The sequence below is a fragment of the Notolepis coatsorum genome, assembly GCF_963971535.1.
Source record: "Notolepis coatsorum genome assembly, chromosome: 5".
NCBI lineage: Eukaryota > Metazoa > Chordata > Actinopteri > Aulopiformes > Paralepididae > Notolepis > Notolepis coatsorum.
The window spans coordinates 155,474,387-155,493,342 of NC_140169.1; the positions used below are offsets into that span (position 1 = coordinate 155,474,387).

Genomic DNA, 18,956 nt, shown 5'->3' on the forward strand with positions numbered 1-18,956 from the left:
CCTTTCTTCTCCTCTTGTCTCCTCTCCTTTCTTCTCTTCCCCTCTTCTCTTCCCCTCTCCCTCCCTTTCTTATTCTCTTGTCTTCTCTCCTCTTCTCTTCTCTCTCTTCTCTTCCCCTCTCCCTCTCGTCTCCTCTCCTTCTCCTCTCCCTATATTCTTCTCTTCTCCCCTCCCCTCTCGTCTCCTCCCTCTTCTTCTCTTCTCCTCTCCTTCTCGTCTTCTCTCCTCCTCTCCTCTCCTTTTCTGCCTGTGTGCGTGTTCAGAGCGAGTGGATAATAGCAGTGCAAAACCAACGTATGACATACATCATACCAGTTACACAGTACCTGTGTTTACTCTTACTCATAATATATTCAGATTTATTGTAATGTATAATATAACCATCCAGGGTAAGCTAGGCTAGTGATTTGGCTAATATGCAAAATATTATATAATATTTTCGGGGTGGCGACAGTAGCTCAGGAGGTAGAGCGGTCGTCTGGTGATTGGAAGGTTCCCAGTTTGATTCCCGGGCAGCATGTCTGAGTGTCCTTGAGCAAGACTCTTAACCCCGAACTGCTCCCGATGAGCAGCTTGGCACCTTGCATGGTCGCCTCCGCCGTCTGTGTGCTTTGGATAAAAAAAAAACTTCATTTATATTTAAAATATTGAAATTGACATTCCTGAGCTTTAAGCAGTTGGTCGCTATTCCATAGGCAAGGTTGCTATTCCATAGGCAAGTGCACTACATATGATGAGGTGTTGATGTCTCACTGAGGACATTTTCTCTATCGCTCATTTCATTGCCCTCTTCCTCCTTTACGTGAACCCTCTTTGCTAAAAGTGTCTCTGTGTGTCTAATGTCTTCTGTCAGGTGGTTCACATAAAGATGGTGACCCCTAGAGGAGTAATCGAGAAGAGCTGCCAGGGGCCCCGCACGTCCACTGGACCCGACATCCATCACTTCATCATGGGATCAGAAGGTTGGTCTTCTCTTGGGACTTTGGCATCAAAAGTGCTGTATGTGTGTACAGTAGGTGCGGCTCTCCTACCACAGCAGAGACAGTCAGTGGTAGGGGTGGGGGGGAAATCGATACGTAGTAGTATCGCGATACTTTGCGTGGCTATACTGTATCGATACAGGGACGCCAAGTATCTATATTTAATTATTCATAAAAAATATATATATAATTTTTTTGTATAAGGAAGTTGCATTGTTAATTTCAATACCTGTAATAGTACAGTAGTCCACACACACACACGTGTGCATTCAGTTAAGTTGGAATATGACTGTAATACAACAGTTCAGTTTGTCAGGTACATGCAACACAGATTAATTAGTGTTGACATCTGTCTGCTTGAGAAAATACCATGTTCTGCAATAAAAATTATTGAAGTGAGATGACAAAGTTTACTTTGCAGTTTAGTATCGCGATACTATGGTGACGCGAGGAACGCGATAGTATCGTGAGGCCTCTGGCGATTCCCACCCCTAGTCAGCGGTACCTCTGGCTCGGTCAGTCGTCCCAGTACGAACACAGTTCTCTGTTCGCGGGTGGGAAGCCGGTGGGGTATAAGTCCTGGTCGTTACAATAACTACTCCTACTGGTCGGTTGGGGGGCGCCTGTTCAGCAGGGAGGGGATCTCGGGGAGATGGCGTGAACCTCCGCACACGTTACGTTCTCCCAGTGAAACTCCTCGCTGTCGGGTGAAAAGAAGAGTCTAGTGACTCCACTCTGGTACAACTCTGGCAGCTAAGGGTCAGTAACATTGTTAGTCAAAATGTTTTGAACTTGAGTGCTATGGTCTTGCGTGCATATTAGTATAGACATACTAGCATAGCAGGTGGTAGTATAGACATACTAGCATAGCAGGTGGTAGTATAGACATACTAGCATAGCAGGTGGTAGTATAGACATACTAGCATAGCAGGTGGTAGTATAGACATATTAGCATAGTAGGTAGTAGTATAGACATACTAGCATAGTAGGTAGTAGTATAGACATAGTAGCATATTGGGTAGTAGTATAGACATACTAGCATAGCAGGTGGTAGTATAGACATATTATCATATTAGGTAGTAGTATAGACATACTAGCATAGCAGGTGGTAGTATAGACATATTAGCATATTAGGTAGTAGTATAAACATATTAGCATATTAGCATAGTAGTATAGACATACTAGCATAGCAGGTGGTAGTATAGACATATTAGCATATTAGCATAGTAGTATAGACATACTAGCATAGCAGGTGGTAGTATAGACATATTAGCGTAGTAGTATAGACATATTAGTGTAGTAGTATAGACATATTAGCATAGTAGGTAGTAGTATAGACATATTAGCATAGTAGGTAGTAGTATAGACACATTAGCATAGTAGGTAGTAGTATAGACACATTAGCATAGTAGGTAGTAGTATAGACATATTAACATAGTAGGTAGTAGTATAGACATATTAGCATAGTAGGTAGTAGTATAGACATATTAGCATAGTAGGTAGTAATATAGACATTAGCATAGTAGTATAGACATATTAGCATAGTAGGTAGGTAGTAATATAGACATTAGCATAGTAGATAGTATTATAGACATATTAGTGTAGTAATATAGACATATTAGTGTAGTAATATAGACATATTAGCGTAGTAGGTAGTAATATAGACATAGTAGCATAGTAGGTAGTAGCGTAGTAGTATAGACATATTAGCATAGTAGGTAGTAGTATAGACATATTAGTGTAGTAGTCATATTAGTGTAGTAGTATAGACATATTAACATAGTAGGTAGTAGTATAGACATATTAGCATAGTAGGTAGTAGTATAGACATATTAGCATAGTAGGTAGGTAGTAATATAGACATTAGCATAGTAGTATAGACATATTGGCATAGTAGGTATGTAGTAATATAGACATTAGCATAGTAGTATAGACATAGTAGGTAGTAGTATTGACATATTAGTGTAGTAGGTAGTAATATAGACATATTAGCGTAGTAGGTAGGTAGTAATATAGACATAGTAGCATAGTAGGTAGTAGTATAGACATATTAGCATAGTAGGTAGTAGTATAGACATATTAGTGTAGTAGTCATATTAGTGTAGTAGTATAGACATATTAACATAGTAGGTAGTAGTATAGACATATTAGCATAGTAGGTAGTAGTATAGACATATTAGCATAGTAGGTAGGTAGTAATATAGACATTAGCATAGTAGTATAGACATATTAGCATAGTAGGTAGGTAGTAATATAGACATTAGCATAGTAGATAGTAGTATAGACATAGTAGGTAGTAGTATAGACATATTAGCATAGTAGGTAGGTAGTAATATAGACATAGTAGCATAGTAGGTAGGTAGTAATATAGACATAGTAGCATAGTAGGTAGTAGCGTAGTAGTATAGACATATTAGCATAGTAGGTAGTAGTATAGACATATTAGTGTAGTAGTCATATTAGTGTAGTAGTATAGACGCATTAGTATAGTAGGTAGTAATCGACCTGGGCAAGGTAGATTCCTTAGTAGCAAAGTGCATTAATAGTAAAAGACGGGTACGAAGGTCGATTATGAAGTGTTTTTAGTCGACGACGGCACATTGTTCGCTTTTCAGCTGATGTCCTGACTGGTGGGAAGGTTAACATTAACCAGTGTTTGTGAGGAAAGTCGACCAGCCCTACCAACCAACCAGTGGGTCATTAGATGGGAGCCAGCGTGTGTCAACCCCCCCCACCCCACCCCTCCTGTGCCCTGTCCTTGTGCACGCCCACTGCCCGCAGAGCGTTCAGCCATATGCCAGGCCTCCCCCCTCCGTAATGATGAGGAGGTGCACAGACTCTTGGCATCGCCGTGTTAAACAGCTGTGGATTCAAATGCTATATTGGCCCCTGCAAAGCCAAGCAATCAGCTCACTGGCCGGGCGGGGGGGGGGGGGGGGGGGCGGGGCAAGGGGGCACCGCGGATATCTCCATTTGTACCGAAGCGAGCCACATCTGTGTGAATAGCTTTCCTAACTCGCTGTATTGGATTAAAGTGGAAATGTGTGCAGGTGTTTGTTTCATGTGGTCCTGGGTGGCCTGGTGGGACCAGTGTGTGCTCCTGAGAGGGGGGGGGAGAGAAGAGTGGCCCCCTGCTGTGGCACAGAGAGCTCATTGAAACCATCACCTCGACGGCGGCCGCAGCAACAGACACTCTGCATGCTAAATGCTAAAGCGTCCATTTCATTAGAATTTACCATGGAAAGGGCGGTTAGGTGGCGTAGCGGAGATTGCATTCGTCACCAACCCCGGAGCTGTGAGCTGGATTCGCCTGGATTCGCCTGTTCGAATCCAGCTCACAGCTCCGGGGTTGTCACCAGCTTGGCTGGCCGTTCACACTAATACAATTGGCAGTATTAGAGGGTGGGAGAAGCTGGCGGGGTGGGTCCGGGTCGTTGTAAACAGCGACTCCTACAGTTCGGTCGGGGCGCCTGCTAAGCGCGGATGGGACCTGAGTGGGATAGTGTGATCCTTCCACACGCTACGCCCTCTCGGAGAATATCCGCGCTGCCAGGTGAAAAGAAGCGGTTGATTGGCTGGACGTGTGTCCGAGGAAGCACGTGATAGCCTCCACTCTCCCAGATGATCTGACTGTGGGGGGTAAGTGCGCAGCGACCAGGAAGGGGATTGGGAATTGGCATAACGACTAACATTGGGATGGGAGAAAATCGGAGGAAAATGGAGGGGGGAAAAGATCAATAAAAAATAATTTACCGTGGAAACTCGCTTGCTCTCTCTCGCTCTCTTGCTCTCTCTCGATCTCTTGCTCTCTCTTGCTCTCTTGCTCTCGCTCTCTCTCGCTCTTGCTCTCTCGCTTTCTCTCGCTCTCGCTCCTCAGAGAATCACACATGAAGTGGGATCAGGGCTCTACAGTGTTGATCATTTCACTCATTTGCCCCTAAAAATAGATTTGTGCGAACTGGAAATATCATTTCCATTAGTCATTTAGCTGAACGCTTTTATCCAAAGCGACTTACAAGTTCTGTACGACAAGTCATCAGGAAGGCTACAACTCTTATCAGCTGAGTAGTCAAGTCAAGAGTTTTATTTGTCACGGCATACAGGGCATACAGTGAAATGCGGGTGGTCATGCCCGCAGCGATTGTGCAATAATACAAGTAATAAGAAGAATAAGACATAACGTGTATAATGTACATAAAGTAAAGTTTAAAATGCATGGTAAAAGACATGCTAAGGTGCTGCTATAGTGCAATACAGTGTTAAGCTACGGATGAGGCACTGGGTCTTATGTACACTACTATACAATACTATACTATATACAGTTATACTATATATCCTTAGCCTATCTTGCTATATCCATCTCTTTCTATAAAATAACCACTCCTGTTTAATTTTATTATTTAATTTTTTTTTTATATAAAGTAAAGTGACCTATTCATTTGTAAAGTGACCGTTTAGTGTGAGCGTGTGCAGTGTGTGTTCGTGCTAAAGTGACTGTGTGTGAGCGTATACAGTGTGTTGTGTGTGTGCTCATGTGTGCTTGTGTGTGTGGAGAGTTCAGTGTTCAAGACTCTGATGGCCTGGGAGTAACAATGTTCATCAAAGTGTTTAGTGCTACAGTGTAGGTTAGTATATTAGGACAAGTGCATGATGACAGTAAGGTAGGTTAGGGTTAGAGTGTTTAATATGAATTTCTTTTTTAATTTCAGATAATGGTTGAAGAAGTGCGTCTTTAGTCGACGCCGAAAGATTGGATGGGTTTCGGCTGTCCTAACTGGAGCACAGTGTGCGAGTAATAGTTTTGCGCGGTGGGCGTGTCGACGCACAATTGTCATTTCAGAGCAGCACGGACCTTCGATCTTAGAAGCGATGACGTCTAGCTATTCAGCCCTGCGTTCTACAGCTCTGTAACGACTCACGCTGTTTCTATTCAGCCCTGCGTTCTACAGCTCTGTAACGACTCATGCTGTTTCTATTCAGCCCTGCGTTCTACAGCTCTGTAACGACTCACGCTGTTTCTATTCAGCCCTGCGTTCTACAGCTCTGTAACGACTCACGCTGTTTCTATTCAGCCCTGCGTTCTACAGCTCTGTAACGACTCACGCTGTTTCTATTCAGCCCTGCGTTCTACAGCTCTGTAACGACTCACGCTGTTTCTATTCAGCCCTGCGTTCTACAGCTCTGTAACGACTCACGCTGTTTCTATTCAGCCCTGCGTTCTACAGCTCTGTAACGACTCACGCTGTTTCTATTCAGCCCTGCGTTCTACAGCTCTGTAACGACTCACGCTGTTTCTATTCAGCCCTGCGTTCTACAGCTCTGTAACGACTCACGCTGTTCCTATGTGCAACGAAGACTCCCCGAGCAACGGGTCCAATGGTCTAACATGCTTTGCATCCTCGCCATTCCTGTGTGCACCCATGTCGCGCTAAAAACCTTAACTAATGGTAGCTGCTAACGCAAACTACTGTAAGCTATAAAAAAAAATGTATTAACATCTAAGACAATTTATATAAAAAAATACTTTTGCACAGTACTGTGTTTTCTATCCACTTTAGCCAAACATCTTGTGTGCATCATCATATATATATATAAACTTTTTAATCTCATGAAACATTATGAAGTATTCTCTTATGCCACTTTTCCACGGGCTGCATGGTACCTACTCGGCTCGGTAGTACCCCCCCCCCCCCCCCCCCCCGTCAGTGTAGCTGGGGCGCCGTGACGTCATCTTCAACGCGACGATGCTAGCTATCAAGCTATGAATCCAGTGCCTTATTAGCTCATTTGCGCTAGCCGCAATGCTAACGGGTAGAACGCGAGGCTACTACCAGTTTGTCCGCCTCGGTGCCTCCATATTCCATTGCCGTTTCTGAATAAAACACGTAGGGCTAACGTTTAAACTAGCTAAACTCTCTCCACTTCTCTCACGCTCTCGTATCCCCATTCCCTGTTTCCTCCAACAAACCTGTGGCGCCGCCTCCATCTATGGGTGGGTGGGTGGGTGCGTGCGTGCGTGTATGTGCGCGTAAGTTGGGGCGAGTGTGTGGCTGTGCATTTGTTTCCGTGAGGGAGAGACGAGAGAGCGCTGCGCCAAGTAACGCGTCTCATCTCAGCCGTGCCGGCTTAGAAACTCACATGAGGGATTGTGAGAAACATCACGATATCCACGATACGTTTAAAAAGTATCGTTAATGAACTGTACCCGATATTTATTTAATATTGTCATATCGCCCAGCCCTAAAGCTATCCCTGGGAACGCTCTGAGGCATCCAATAGTGAGGGAAGGGAGGGCTGAGAGTCTCTCTTGAACCCATTTCATTTAAAATGAAGATATTGAACCCATTTCATTTAAAATGAAGATATTGATGGACAGTAGCTAATAGCTACTGTCTGAGCTATAGTATATAGCTCAGCAGCTGTAACAGAATAATTTAATTTGATTATTTACATTTCAATAGTGTCATCTAATAATATATTCCATCTGTATCAAAGTCAAAATGTTGGCATCGTGACGACACTACAACATACAAAAGCGGCTTGACAACCCATATCCTTTGCCTCTAGTAGGCATGGGCCAATGTGTGATTTCGGTGGTATGTGCTATTGCACAGATGTGTCTCTTTTTAGTATGCATACGCACGCACAGTATAATATGCATGTAATAAATAGTTTATTAATAAACTCTGTTACTTGAAAATGTTTCACTGTGCTGCTCCTACATTTTTTCCATTTAAGAGTACATGTGCTCCCTGGGAAAAATAATATAGGAATCCCCAGGCCTTACGCTAACCTCTCTCTCTCATACTCTTCTCCATGACCCTCCTCCCTCTCTCCCTCATGTCTTTATTGCGCCCCTTCCCTTCCGTCTCTCTCGTTCCTTCACTCGGTGAATCACACATGAAGTGACTCACTTAATCTTTCTCTCCCTTCCTCCCTATTTCGCACGCACACTCTCTCTTCTACACACAGTTCCTCACTCATGCACACTAATCTCCTGCTCTTGGTCCACTCTTCCAATTTTTTCTCTCTACCTCTTCCCCCTCTCGTTCTCTGTTGCTGCTCTCTCTCTACCTCATCCCCCTCTCATTCTCTACCTCTCTCTCTTCCCCTCATTCTCTGTTGCTTCTCTCTCTCTCCCCCCTCTCGTTCTCTGTTGCTGCTCTCTCTCTCTCGCCCTCTTCCCCCTCCCGTTCTCTGTTGCTCCTCTCTCTCTCCCCCTCCCCTTTTCTCCCTCTCCTCCTCTTTGGCTCCTCCCCTCTAGCGTCGGGGGGGGGGGGGGGGGGGGTGTTGCCAAGAGCAGAGGCCTGGCATGTTGTTGTGGTTTCCCCTGTGGAGGCTGTGATGTGGTCCCGTGCGGTGGGCCACTAGAGAGCAGCTTGTAGGGCCTGTTGGAGGCCTCATCACCAGCCCTGCCAGGCTCGCCTCCCATCCACCCATCCACCACATGATGCTCCCCAACTGGCACATCTCTTAATATTATGCGCGTGCACACATCCAATGTGAAGAGAGGAGGAGGTTGCATGCCATCACCGGTAGGGAGGCAATGAGACTCCCTGTCTCTCTCTCTGTCTCCCTGTCTCTGTCTCCCTGTCTCTCTCTCTCCCTCCCTATGTGAAGAGAGGAGAAGGCTGCATGCCATCACCGGTAGGGAGGCACTGAGACTATAGTGGTGCTGGATACAGGGCCGTGACAGCAGGCTAAATGTACTTGTGTATCAGCAGTCTGGCATGAAGAGACCCCCCCCCCGATGCTAAAACCCAACACCAAGAGGAAGCCATGTGGAACAATTTATTGCCACACAGAAGCATTTGGTTATATATATCTCTTGTTATTTTGTTGGTCCGAGTCCTGTGTTCGGTCAAAGTAATGGTTCTGATCAGTACTGGCTTCCAATAACTCATAGAATTGATTTTAAGGTCCTTTTCCTAACATATAAAGCTCTTAATGAGCAAGGCCCAAAATACATAGCAAATTCCCTAGTTAGTTATCTGCCCTCAAGAACGCTACGGTCATCCACTACAGGTTTACTAGACACGCCCAGAAACCAAAAAAGGATAGGAAGTATGGCATTTGCCAACTATGCCCCAAAACTATGGAACACACTACCAACACACATCAGAAACGCCAGCTCTATACACATTTTTAAAGGAAAATTAAAAACGTACCTATACAGTCTAGCTTACAAATAGTTATGGCTTGGAAAAACCTGATGGATCCATGAGGCTAGGATAAGCCTTGTGGACCCAACTTTTTAGATGAAGGAACGGGTACATACGCACACAATACACGACCACTGATGGATCCGTAAGGCTTGGAAAAGTCTTGTGGACCCAACTCTTTAGATGAGGGAACGGGTACATACGCACACAAGACGCGGCCACTGATGGGTCCATGGGACTTGGTAAAGCACTATGGACCCAAACTCTGGCCACTGACCACATGAGGGAACGGGTACATACGCACACAATACACGGCCACTGATGGATCCATGGGACTTGGTAAAGCACTATGGACCCAACTATGACCACTGATAAAAACGTAACTACACTAGCGTTATAAGAGCTAAACATTGCTACCTACCATACAAGTGCATTGGTTTAGTGCACTTCCGGTTGCTACTGAGCGGACATGTTTGTGCGGACCTGTTCTCCCAAACTGGTAAGCAAATGACTGTTTTTACGTTATTTTCATTTTTACGTTACTATTATTATTATTTTTTTTTTTTAAACATTGATCTTAACTGATCACTGTGACTTTATTGCTTTTATCGTTATATATGCCTATATTTGTGTACAGCACTTTGAGCTACATGACATGTGTAACTGAGGGGTACAATTCCCTGACTGTATTGATAAGTATGGTATCATTAAACCACTACCGCTTTATGTACTTTAACTACTGGCCATACAGTACACGATATCTAAATATGATGAACACTTTCCCACAATGAAATCGGGTCCACACAAAGGTAATAATCAAATATTTAATATATAGCAAAAGGTACATATAACATTTACTATTACATTTATGATTTGAATGCACTTGTAAGGCAAATGAGTACTCGTAGGCAAATCAACACTGAATGTCCAATCTCTGGTTACGCAGGAAGCAAGTATACAACCTGGCTCTTAGGGAATTATAACGATGGCACACTTAATGATTATAGCTGGATATACTGTAGGCGTCCTCCCGGTTGTAAGCCGGTAGGGGGGGGTAGGAGAGCCGTCGGCAGTATCCCGTCTGGTCAACGATGTCTAGGGAGACTTCACGTACAGAAGACAGTGCAGTAGAATCTTGATCCACAGATGAATACACCTTGGCTCTCTTGTAGGCTGTAGCTGTAGCTGTAGCTCCACAGTGAAGAAGAAGCGAGGCGACCTCAGTCTGGTCTGAGCGCCGTCTCACCTTGACTCCTCTCGGGGTAAATCCAACACTCACCGGTGTTGGCGATTATCCGCTCCACAAATCAAAGTACCAAAGCAAATATATATTCCATGCCGCATAGGGCTCAGCAGTCGTCGGGTAGGTAATCCAATGTACAGGTCCACTCGGTCCTCGCCTAGAACTCCTCGGATGAAAGCACCACGTGTGGTCTGCCCAACCTGGTTAAGACTCTAGATAACACGAGGAAGCGACGGGGATGCTGCTCACTTTAGAACTCTAACCGCACGATGCACCATACATAATAGACTATTATTACTTAATAGAAATACGGTGCCAAACTCTGACAATTCAGCTATTAATTCGCACGAGGTCTCAATGCTATTCTAAGGCCAAACAGGCCATACTACACCTCACGCGGTATCGTGGGGTGAGGCTTCACGTTCTGTTACTTAGTTGGGTAGAAGGGTAAAGGACTAAGGGATAAGAGGACTTCTACATTTCTTGCGCCATATTTATATGCACGGTGAACAAATAGTGCCACTCTCCTTTCGGTAGCCGTATTCCTGCGCAGAGCCGGGGCTAGTAAGGACATGTCTCGTCGGTACCATTGAACTTGGCTCCAAGGGGCTTGTCCCTGGCGCCAGGTCCTTGTCCAATAAGAGAATGAACTATTATGGGCTATAGTAAACTAAAGGGATATTCCGTGTATATGTACAAGGAATATACAAGGGATATCAAACGATATACAAATACTATTCAATATATATCCATAAATAAATATATATATTCGGTTTAATCTGATCCTTCACAACAACATGTATGAAAGGTGCTTTATAAATACTTACTTACTTACTTACTTGGTATCGAATAAGATAAATATCGATATTTTTATTAGTATTAAAAGAAAAATGTACATTATTATTTAAACAAATTTATGTTTATTTTGCAGCAATTCTTTGTCGTTGCCGCCATCTTTAGTGTTACAGATTTCCCCATTCAAAGCTCCCAGAGTGATCCTTCTCGTTTTATAGTCGCTGGTCTCTGGATGTGATGGAGGTGTTGCAATTCAACTGAATTGACATGAAATGGGGGATGTTTTAACTAAAACATGCCACAAGACCTAGTATTTTAGTATAGTATAATATATATTTTTAATTACACATGCAATTATTATTATTTTTTTTACTGAAAGCGCTACATTGCACCTAGCTGCCTACCTGTTAGTCACACTCAACATGGATAAAACAAAGTATAATGATAAGCATTCTTTAGGTGGTGGTAGTTTCTATGTTTGGACAAACATATAGCCTAGCCTAGTTGGTATGATGAAAAGAAAATCTTAATTTTTTTTTTTATAACTGGCCAGATATTATTGCTGGTGGCGGGCCAATTTTCGGGCCGCCTATTGTCGAACACTGCACTACACCATGACCCGGTCCGTTCCCACTATCTCTTGATGCTAACTCATTAGCTGTGATTCATGAACCTCCAGAAAGCTGTTGGGGAGTTATTTTTTTTATGGAAGTAGTAATTACAGATGTGTTGCATGTTAAACGGAGCTCGCGTTTTAGATTTCTCCCTCCTCCAGGATAATGAGCTCGTGGCAGGATTATGAAAGCGTTTTATGACACAGCTTATCACTGTTTACTGTGATCTCGTTAAGATAAAAGTGTCATTAGAATCCCGGCCACCGCTGCAGTGTTTGCGGCTCTATAGTGGCAGTTTGTCCGCCCTCTGGCACGCGTCTGTGAGGGTATTAACATTGGCATGTTTATTGCATAGTTTGTGCCATTAGCTGTCCAGTTTTTTACCAGTGGCAAGCAATACCATGCCAGTAGTAGGGTTGGGTACCGTTCACATTTGAACCAGTACCTGTGAATTGATACCGGTACCCAACGCTAGCCTTTTTCGGTACTTTAGTCTCTTAAAAAAATTTAATTTGTCCAAACTTCAAATGATTTATTATAATTTATTTTGCACAATTTGTTAATATATATATATAATATTGCAGCAAGCGTTGTCTGCATCTAGCTTTGTAAAGTGTAACCACATTTTCGGCTTGCCATTGCCCCAACTGCTTTGTTGTTTGTTCGAGTAAAATCCTAGGTAAGTAAGCGTCTATTGTGAACGTGTGGCACACTTTGATGTCATCGGACTTAAATCTTTTTTAATAAACTTTTTTTTATGGTACCGAAATGTGGCACCGGCGGATCTCACGTGAATCAGTACTCGGTAGTATCGACGTAATTCGGTCAGTACCCTTAAAAGTACCGGATTCGGTACCCATCCCTAGCCAGTAGACCTGCATTTACGGTCGCCACGTAAACATCCGATATCTCAATATCCCAAACTTGGAAGTAGATTTTGATTGGGATGAAGTCTGGGCAAACGTACGGCTATCATCACGTAACCCGGATCATCAACAGATTAATCTTTCAAGATTCAAGATTCAAGATTCAAGAGTTTTAATTGTCACGGCATACAGGTATACAATGAAATGCGGCTGGTCTTGCCCGCTACGATGTGCAATACAGTGGTACAACATATAATAGAATCCAATAAAAATACAGTGGTACAACATATTAATAGAATCCAATAAAACAGTGCAATAAACAGGTACATGGTGTGCCATCTCGGTATCTGTACATTAGTATTTACAGAGCATATAGGACATGCTAGTTAGCTTTAGTAGTGCAATACACTGTTCCTGATGTTATACTACTTTAAGTGGCCTTTCCTCTGGCCATAAGTGTGCGTGTGTGCGTCATGAGTGTTAAAGTGGCTGCTAGTGTGTGAGCGTGCTCAGCGTGCGTGTCGTGTATGTACTTGTGTGTGGATAGTTCAGTTTCTGTGTCTCTCAATGTTCATTGTTCAAGGCTCTGATGGCCTGGGGGAAGAAGCTTAGCCTAAGCCTCTCCGTCTTAGTCTCTAGAATTCGCAGGCGTCTGCCTGACCTCAGCAGCTGGAACAGGCTGTTATTGGGGTGGTGGGGGTCTTTCATTATCCTGCAGGCTCTGGATTTGCACCTCTTGTTGTATAGAGCCTGCAGGGGAGGTAGCGCAATACCCGTGGTACGCTCGGCTGAGCGCACCACTCTCTGTAGGGCCTTCTTGTCCTGTGCCGTGCTGTTCCCATACCAGGCAGTGATGTTTCCGGTCAAGATGCTCTCTACAGCTCCTGAGTAGAAGGACTGGAGTATCTTCCCCGATACTCTGAACTTCCTTAACTGTCTCAGGTGGTAGAGGCGCTGCTTCGCTTTCTTTACTACTGTGTTTATGTGTGTTGACCATGTCAGGTCCTCTGAGATGTGGACCCCCAGGTACTTGAAGCTGCTCACCCTGTCCACGGTAGCCCCGTTAATCCTCAGTGGTGTGTGTGTCTCCCGCTGTCCTCTCCTATAATCCACGAGAGGGAAGAACACACTCGACCACTGCTATTCCCCGTTCAAAGCGGGTTACAAGGCAGTAGCCGCTCCGCCATTAACGGGGTCCACAAGCTCGAGCGATCATGACTCCATCTTGCTATTTCCGGCATATCAACAGAGATCACGTGACGCCGTCGTGTCACGTGAGACAAAGAAGTGGACCGACGAATCAGAGGCCACGCTCAAGGACGTGCTTGCAGACACGGATTGGGATATGTTCATAGGAAGCGCCAGTGACGTCAGTGAACTAGCAGACATAGTGGTGTGCTACATAACAACAATAGCTGATGGTATTGTCCTCAGGAAAACGGTGCGGATTTTCCCAAACCAGAAACCGTGGATGGATAGCACTATTAGAGCAGCTCTGAACTCTCGTACCACCGCCTACAACCTGGGTAGAGAGTCAGGAAACATGGAGGAGTATAAGGCTTCAGTCTATACTCTACGCAAAGCTGTCAAACTTGCTAAGAGGACATATGCTGACAAACTGGAGACACAAATGGCACAAAACGACACAAGAGGATTATGGCAGGGACTGAAGACAATAACTGACTATAAAGTCAGCGCCCCCTCAATGGGGAGCGACGACGCCTCCCTCGCGGACAAGCTCAACACCTTCTACGCTCGGTTTGGTGTAGACAGTGGCGCTGCTGGCTCTCCGGCTAGTGACGTCACTGGCGCGCCGGCTGTTGTGGAGGGGGGGGGGCAACCGCGAGGGGGGGGGGACGCTCTCTCGTTGTCGGAACACAGTGTGAGAAGAGCATTTATGCAGGTGAACACCAGGAAGGCTGCTGGCCCAGATGGCATAACAGGACGTATACTCAAGACCTGTGCCAACCAGCTGGCCCCTGTGTTCACCGCCATATTTAATCAATCACTGGCGGAGTCAGTGGTCCCTGCCTGCTTCAAGAGGTCTACCATCATCCCTGTGCCGAAGAAACCCTCCCCAGCATGTCCAAATGACTACAGACCGGTGGCACTCACCTCTGTGGTCATGAAATGTTTCGAGAGGCTGGTCAAGGACCACATTTGTGCCTCCCTCCCCAGTGATATGGACCCTATGCAATTTGCATACAGGACAAACGGGTCCACCGACGACGCGGTCTCCCAGGTACTGCACAGCACCCTCTCGCACCTTGACCGTCAGAAGGGGGGCTATGTGAGACTGTTGTTCATTGACTACAGCTCAGCGTTCAACACCATAGTCCCCACCAGACTGGTGGACAAGCTGATCGAGCTAGGTCTGAGCTCCGCCCTGAGCGCCTGGGTACTGGACTTTCTGAGCGAAAGACCCCAGGCGGTCAGGGTGGGGGGTCAGACCTCCAACACCATCACCCTGAGCATCGGGTCCCCCCAGGGCTGTGTTCTGAGCCCCCTGCTGTACTCACTCTACACACACGACTGTGTGGCCAAGTTCAGCTCCAACTCCATAGTGAAGTTCGCAGATGACACGGTGGTGGTGGGGCTGATCTCGGACAACGACGAGAAGGCCTACCGGGAGGAGGTTGAGGTACTGGAACGCTGGTGCCAGGACAACAGCCTGCTCCTGAACATTGGCAAAACCAAGGAACTGATTGTGGATTATAGGAGAGGACAGCAGGAGACACACACACCACTGATGATAAACGGGGCTACCGTGGACAGGGTGAGCAGCTTCAAGTACCTGGGGGTCCACATCTCAGAGGACCTGACATGGTCAACACACATAGGCACAGTAGTAAAGAAGGCGAAACAGCGTCTCTACCACCTGAGACAGTTAAGGAAGTTCAGAGTATCGGGGAAGATACTCCAGTCCTTCTACTCAGGAGCTGTAGAGAGCATCCTGACCGGAAACATCACTGCCTGGTATGGAAACAGCACGGCACAGGACAAGAAGGCCCTACAGAAAGTGGTGCGCTCAGCCGAGCGTACCACGGGTATTGCACTACCCCCCCTGCAGGTTCTATACAACAAGAGGTGCAAATCCAGAGCCTGCAGGATAATGAAAGACCCTCACCACCCCAATAACAGCCTGTTTCAGCTGCTGAGGTCAGGCAGACGCCTGCAAATCCCAGCTACTAGGACAGAGCGGCTTAGGCTAAGCTTCTTCCCCCAGGCCATCAGAGCCATGAACAATGTACATTGAGTGCTCAGAACATTGAACTGTCCACACACAAGCACACATGAACACACACACGACACGCACACTGTGCACGCTCACACACGAGCAGCCACTTAACACTTTAACATGAGCGGGCACACACTCATGTCGCACACACGCACACTTATGGCCAAAGGAAAGGACACTTTAAATTAGAATAACAGGAACAGTGTATTGCACTACCAAAGCTAACTAGCATGTCACACATGCGCTGTAAATAACTATGTACAGATACCGAGATGTCACTCCATGTTACCTGCTACCTGTTACTGCACAATGTTGTTTCTTCTTTTGATTCTATTATATGTACCACTGTATTGCACATCGTTGCGGGCAAGACCACCCGCATTTCATTGTATACCTGTATGCCGTGACAATTAAAACTCTTGACTTGACTTGACTTGACGATCAGCTCCTTGGTTTTACCAATGTTCAGGAGCAGGCTGTTGTCCTGGCACCAACGTTCCAGTACCTCAACCTCCTCCCGGTAGGCCTTCTCGTCGTTGTCCGAGATCAGCCCCACCACCACCGTGTCGTCGGCGAACTTCACAATGGAGTTGGAGCTGAACTTGGCCACACAGTCGTGAGTGTAGAGTGAGTACAGCAGGGGGCTTAGAACACAGCCCTGGGGGGACCCGATGCTCAGGGTGATGGTGTTGGAGGTCTGACCCCCCACCCTGACCGCCTGGGGTCTTTCACTCAGAAAGTCCAGTACCCAGGCGCTCAGGGCGGAGCTCAGGCCTAGCTCGATCAGCTTGTCCACCAGTCTGGTGGGGACTATGGTGTTGAACGCTGAGCTGTAGTCAATGAACAACAGTCTCACATAGCCCCCCTTCTGACGGTCAAGGTGGGAGAGAGTGCTGTGCAGTACCTGGGAGACCGCGTCATCAGTGGACCTGTTTGTCCTGTATGCAAATTGCATAGGGTCCATATCACTGGGGAGAGAGGCACAAATGTGGTCCTTGACCAGCCTCTCGAAACATTTCATGACCACAGAGGTGAGTGCCACCGGTCTGTAATCATTTGGACATGTTGGGGAGGGTTTCTTCGGTACAGGGATGATGGTAGACATCTTGAAGCAGGCAGGGACTACTGACTCCGCCAGGGATTGATTAAATATGGCGGTGAACACCGGGGCAAGCTGGTTTGCACAGGACTTAAGTATGCGTCCTGTTATACCATCTGGGCCTGCAGCCTTCCTGGTGTTCACCTGCATAAATGCTCTTCTCACACTGTGTTCCGACAACGAGAGAGCGCCCCCGCTGAGGGAAGGGGAAGGAAAGAGCGAGCAAGAGTACATGTATTTATTATTTTTACGTCTTTTAATCTACATTTATTTTGATTTAATTACTGGACTGTCATTATTGTTATTTCTGTCATTGTCCTGTGATTTATCATTGATTTAGACTGTTACTGTATTGTTTGTCTAGTTTTATGTTAAAAAAGGGAAAATAAAAAACATTTGTTAAAAAAAAAAAAACATCTGATATCTATCCACATCTGTCTGTACATACCTGCATAATCCTTTTCACATATCTGTAGATACTATATCTATACATATCCCTTCCCTTACTAGTTTAGCTGCTGGCCAGTATAGTGTCTTTATACCTGTATCACTGTACATGTTAATACTGCAACTCGGTACAAACATGTAAACCTGATTAGCACTATTACTCAGTAGTACTAATTTATGTAATTTATACCCAGTTTAATCACCTGTACATTGTATGTTACCATCACACTTTACTGTTACATTTGCACTCTGGTTGGATGCCAAACTTCTTTTTGTTGTACTGTACTTGAGCTGTATGATAATACATTCTAATCTAATCATATATGTAAAGTCTTCTAACCAATGGGGCTCGTAATATACTGTATGCCTATGGCAGTTTTATAGTTTTGGAGAATTTTTATCTGAATATATACTATTTCATTTCAACCGTAAGCCTCTGAGGTTTCCCTCATTTACAGAAACGACTATTGTACAAAATGTAAACGGTACATAATACAAGCAATATTCACAGAAAATTAAACGCCAGAGTAAAAATAAAAAACGTAGTAAACGGTATACATAGTGATGCACCGATGTGAAAATTGTGGCAGATAACCGATATTAATATTGCTGTTCTGGCCGATATTTACCGATGTTGATATCTCTGTATAGAAAACACTTTTTATGATAATCAAATAATAATAAATAATTTTTTTTTTTTAATTCAAATGTTTATTTAGAATTCGAATGTCAACATTATGATCGAAGCTTCGAAGCATTCGGTACAGCCCTAGTGTGCAGGTGAGCGAGCGTGTGTGTTGGTTTTATGAAGATGCCGTGAGGTTTTTGTCTACTGGCTGTTTTTAGTGAGATGTTAGATGTTTTCATAAAGAATATCAAAAGTCTCTCGTCCTGCCCCCCCCAGCACTACTGTCTGAACGAAGAGTTATAATACCTCCCCCCCCCCTCTTGTGTTTCTCCACAGGGACTCTGGGGGTGGTCACCGAAGTCACCATGAAGATCCGGCCCGTGCCCGAGTACCAGAAGTACGGCTCGGTGGTGTTCCCCGACTTCGAGTCGGGCGTGGCCTGCCTGCGGGAGGTCGCCAGACAGGTGAGTGTCCCGAACGAGTCTATTCGAATACCAAACTGTTCATCCTTCCGCGTTCGTGTTTTGCGCTCTAATTGGCCACTGACGTTTCTGGTCGCGCCAATCGTGTGACAGCAAGTTCTTTTGCCTGTTAAGCTTGGGTGACTCTTTCGAAGTTGGTTAGAGTTTGGAATCGGGGCTGGTTCTATCGCCCTGCTCTAAGACAAACTCTAACCTTAACCAACTTCAAAAGAGTCGCCTAAGCTTAACCAGTGATAAACTAGGCGTTAGGTAGTTTGCAGGCTGTTCGAGGCGGAAATGGGCGCGTCACGTGATTGGGCGCACATGACCAGAAACGTCAGTGGCCATGGATCGCACCAGAAACGGCAGTGTCCAGATCAGATTTGCAGAACGAGGAAGCATGAACCGGTTGGAATTCGAATA

At 45.3% G+C, this 18,956-nt stretch overlaps 1 protein-coding gene across 1 annotated transcript in view; it reads left to right on the plus strand.

Annotated features, from left to right (window-relative positions):
* The window catches only part of agps (alkylglycerone phosphate synthase), a 141,471-nt gene that overhangs the window by 73,130 nt on the left and 49,385 nt on the right, over positions 1-18,956 (plus strand). The window contains exons 10-11 of the mRNA XM_084315228.1: positions 854-962; positions 18,409-18,536. Of these exons, the coding sequence (XP_084171354.1) occupies positions 854-962; positions 18,409-18,536 (237 nt within the window). The remainder of the gene's footprint in view (positions 1-853; positions 963-18,408; positions 18,537-18,956) is intronic.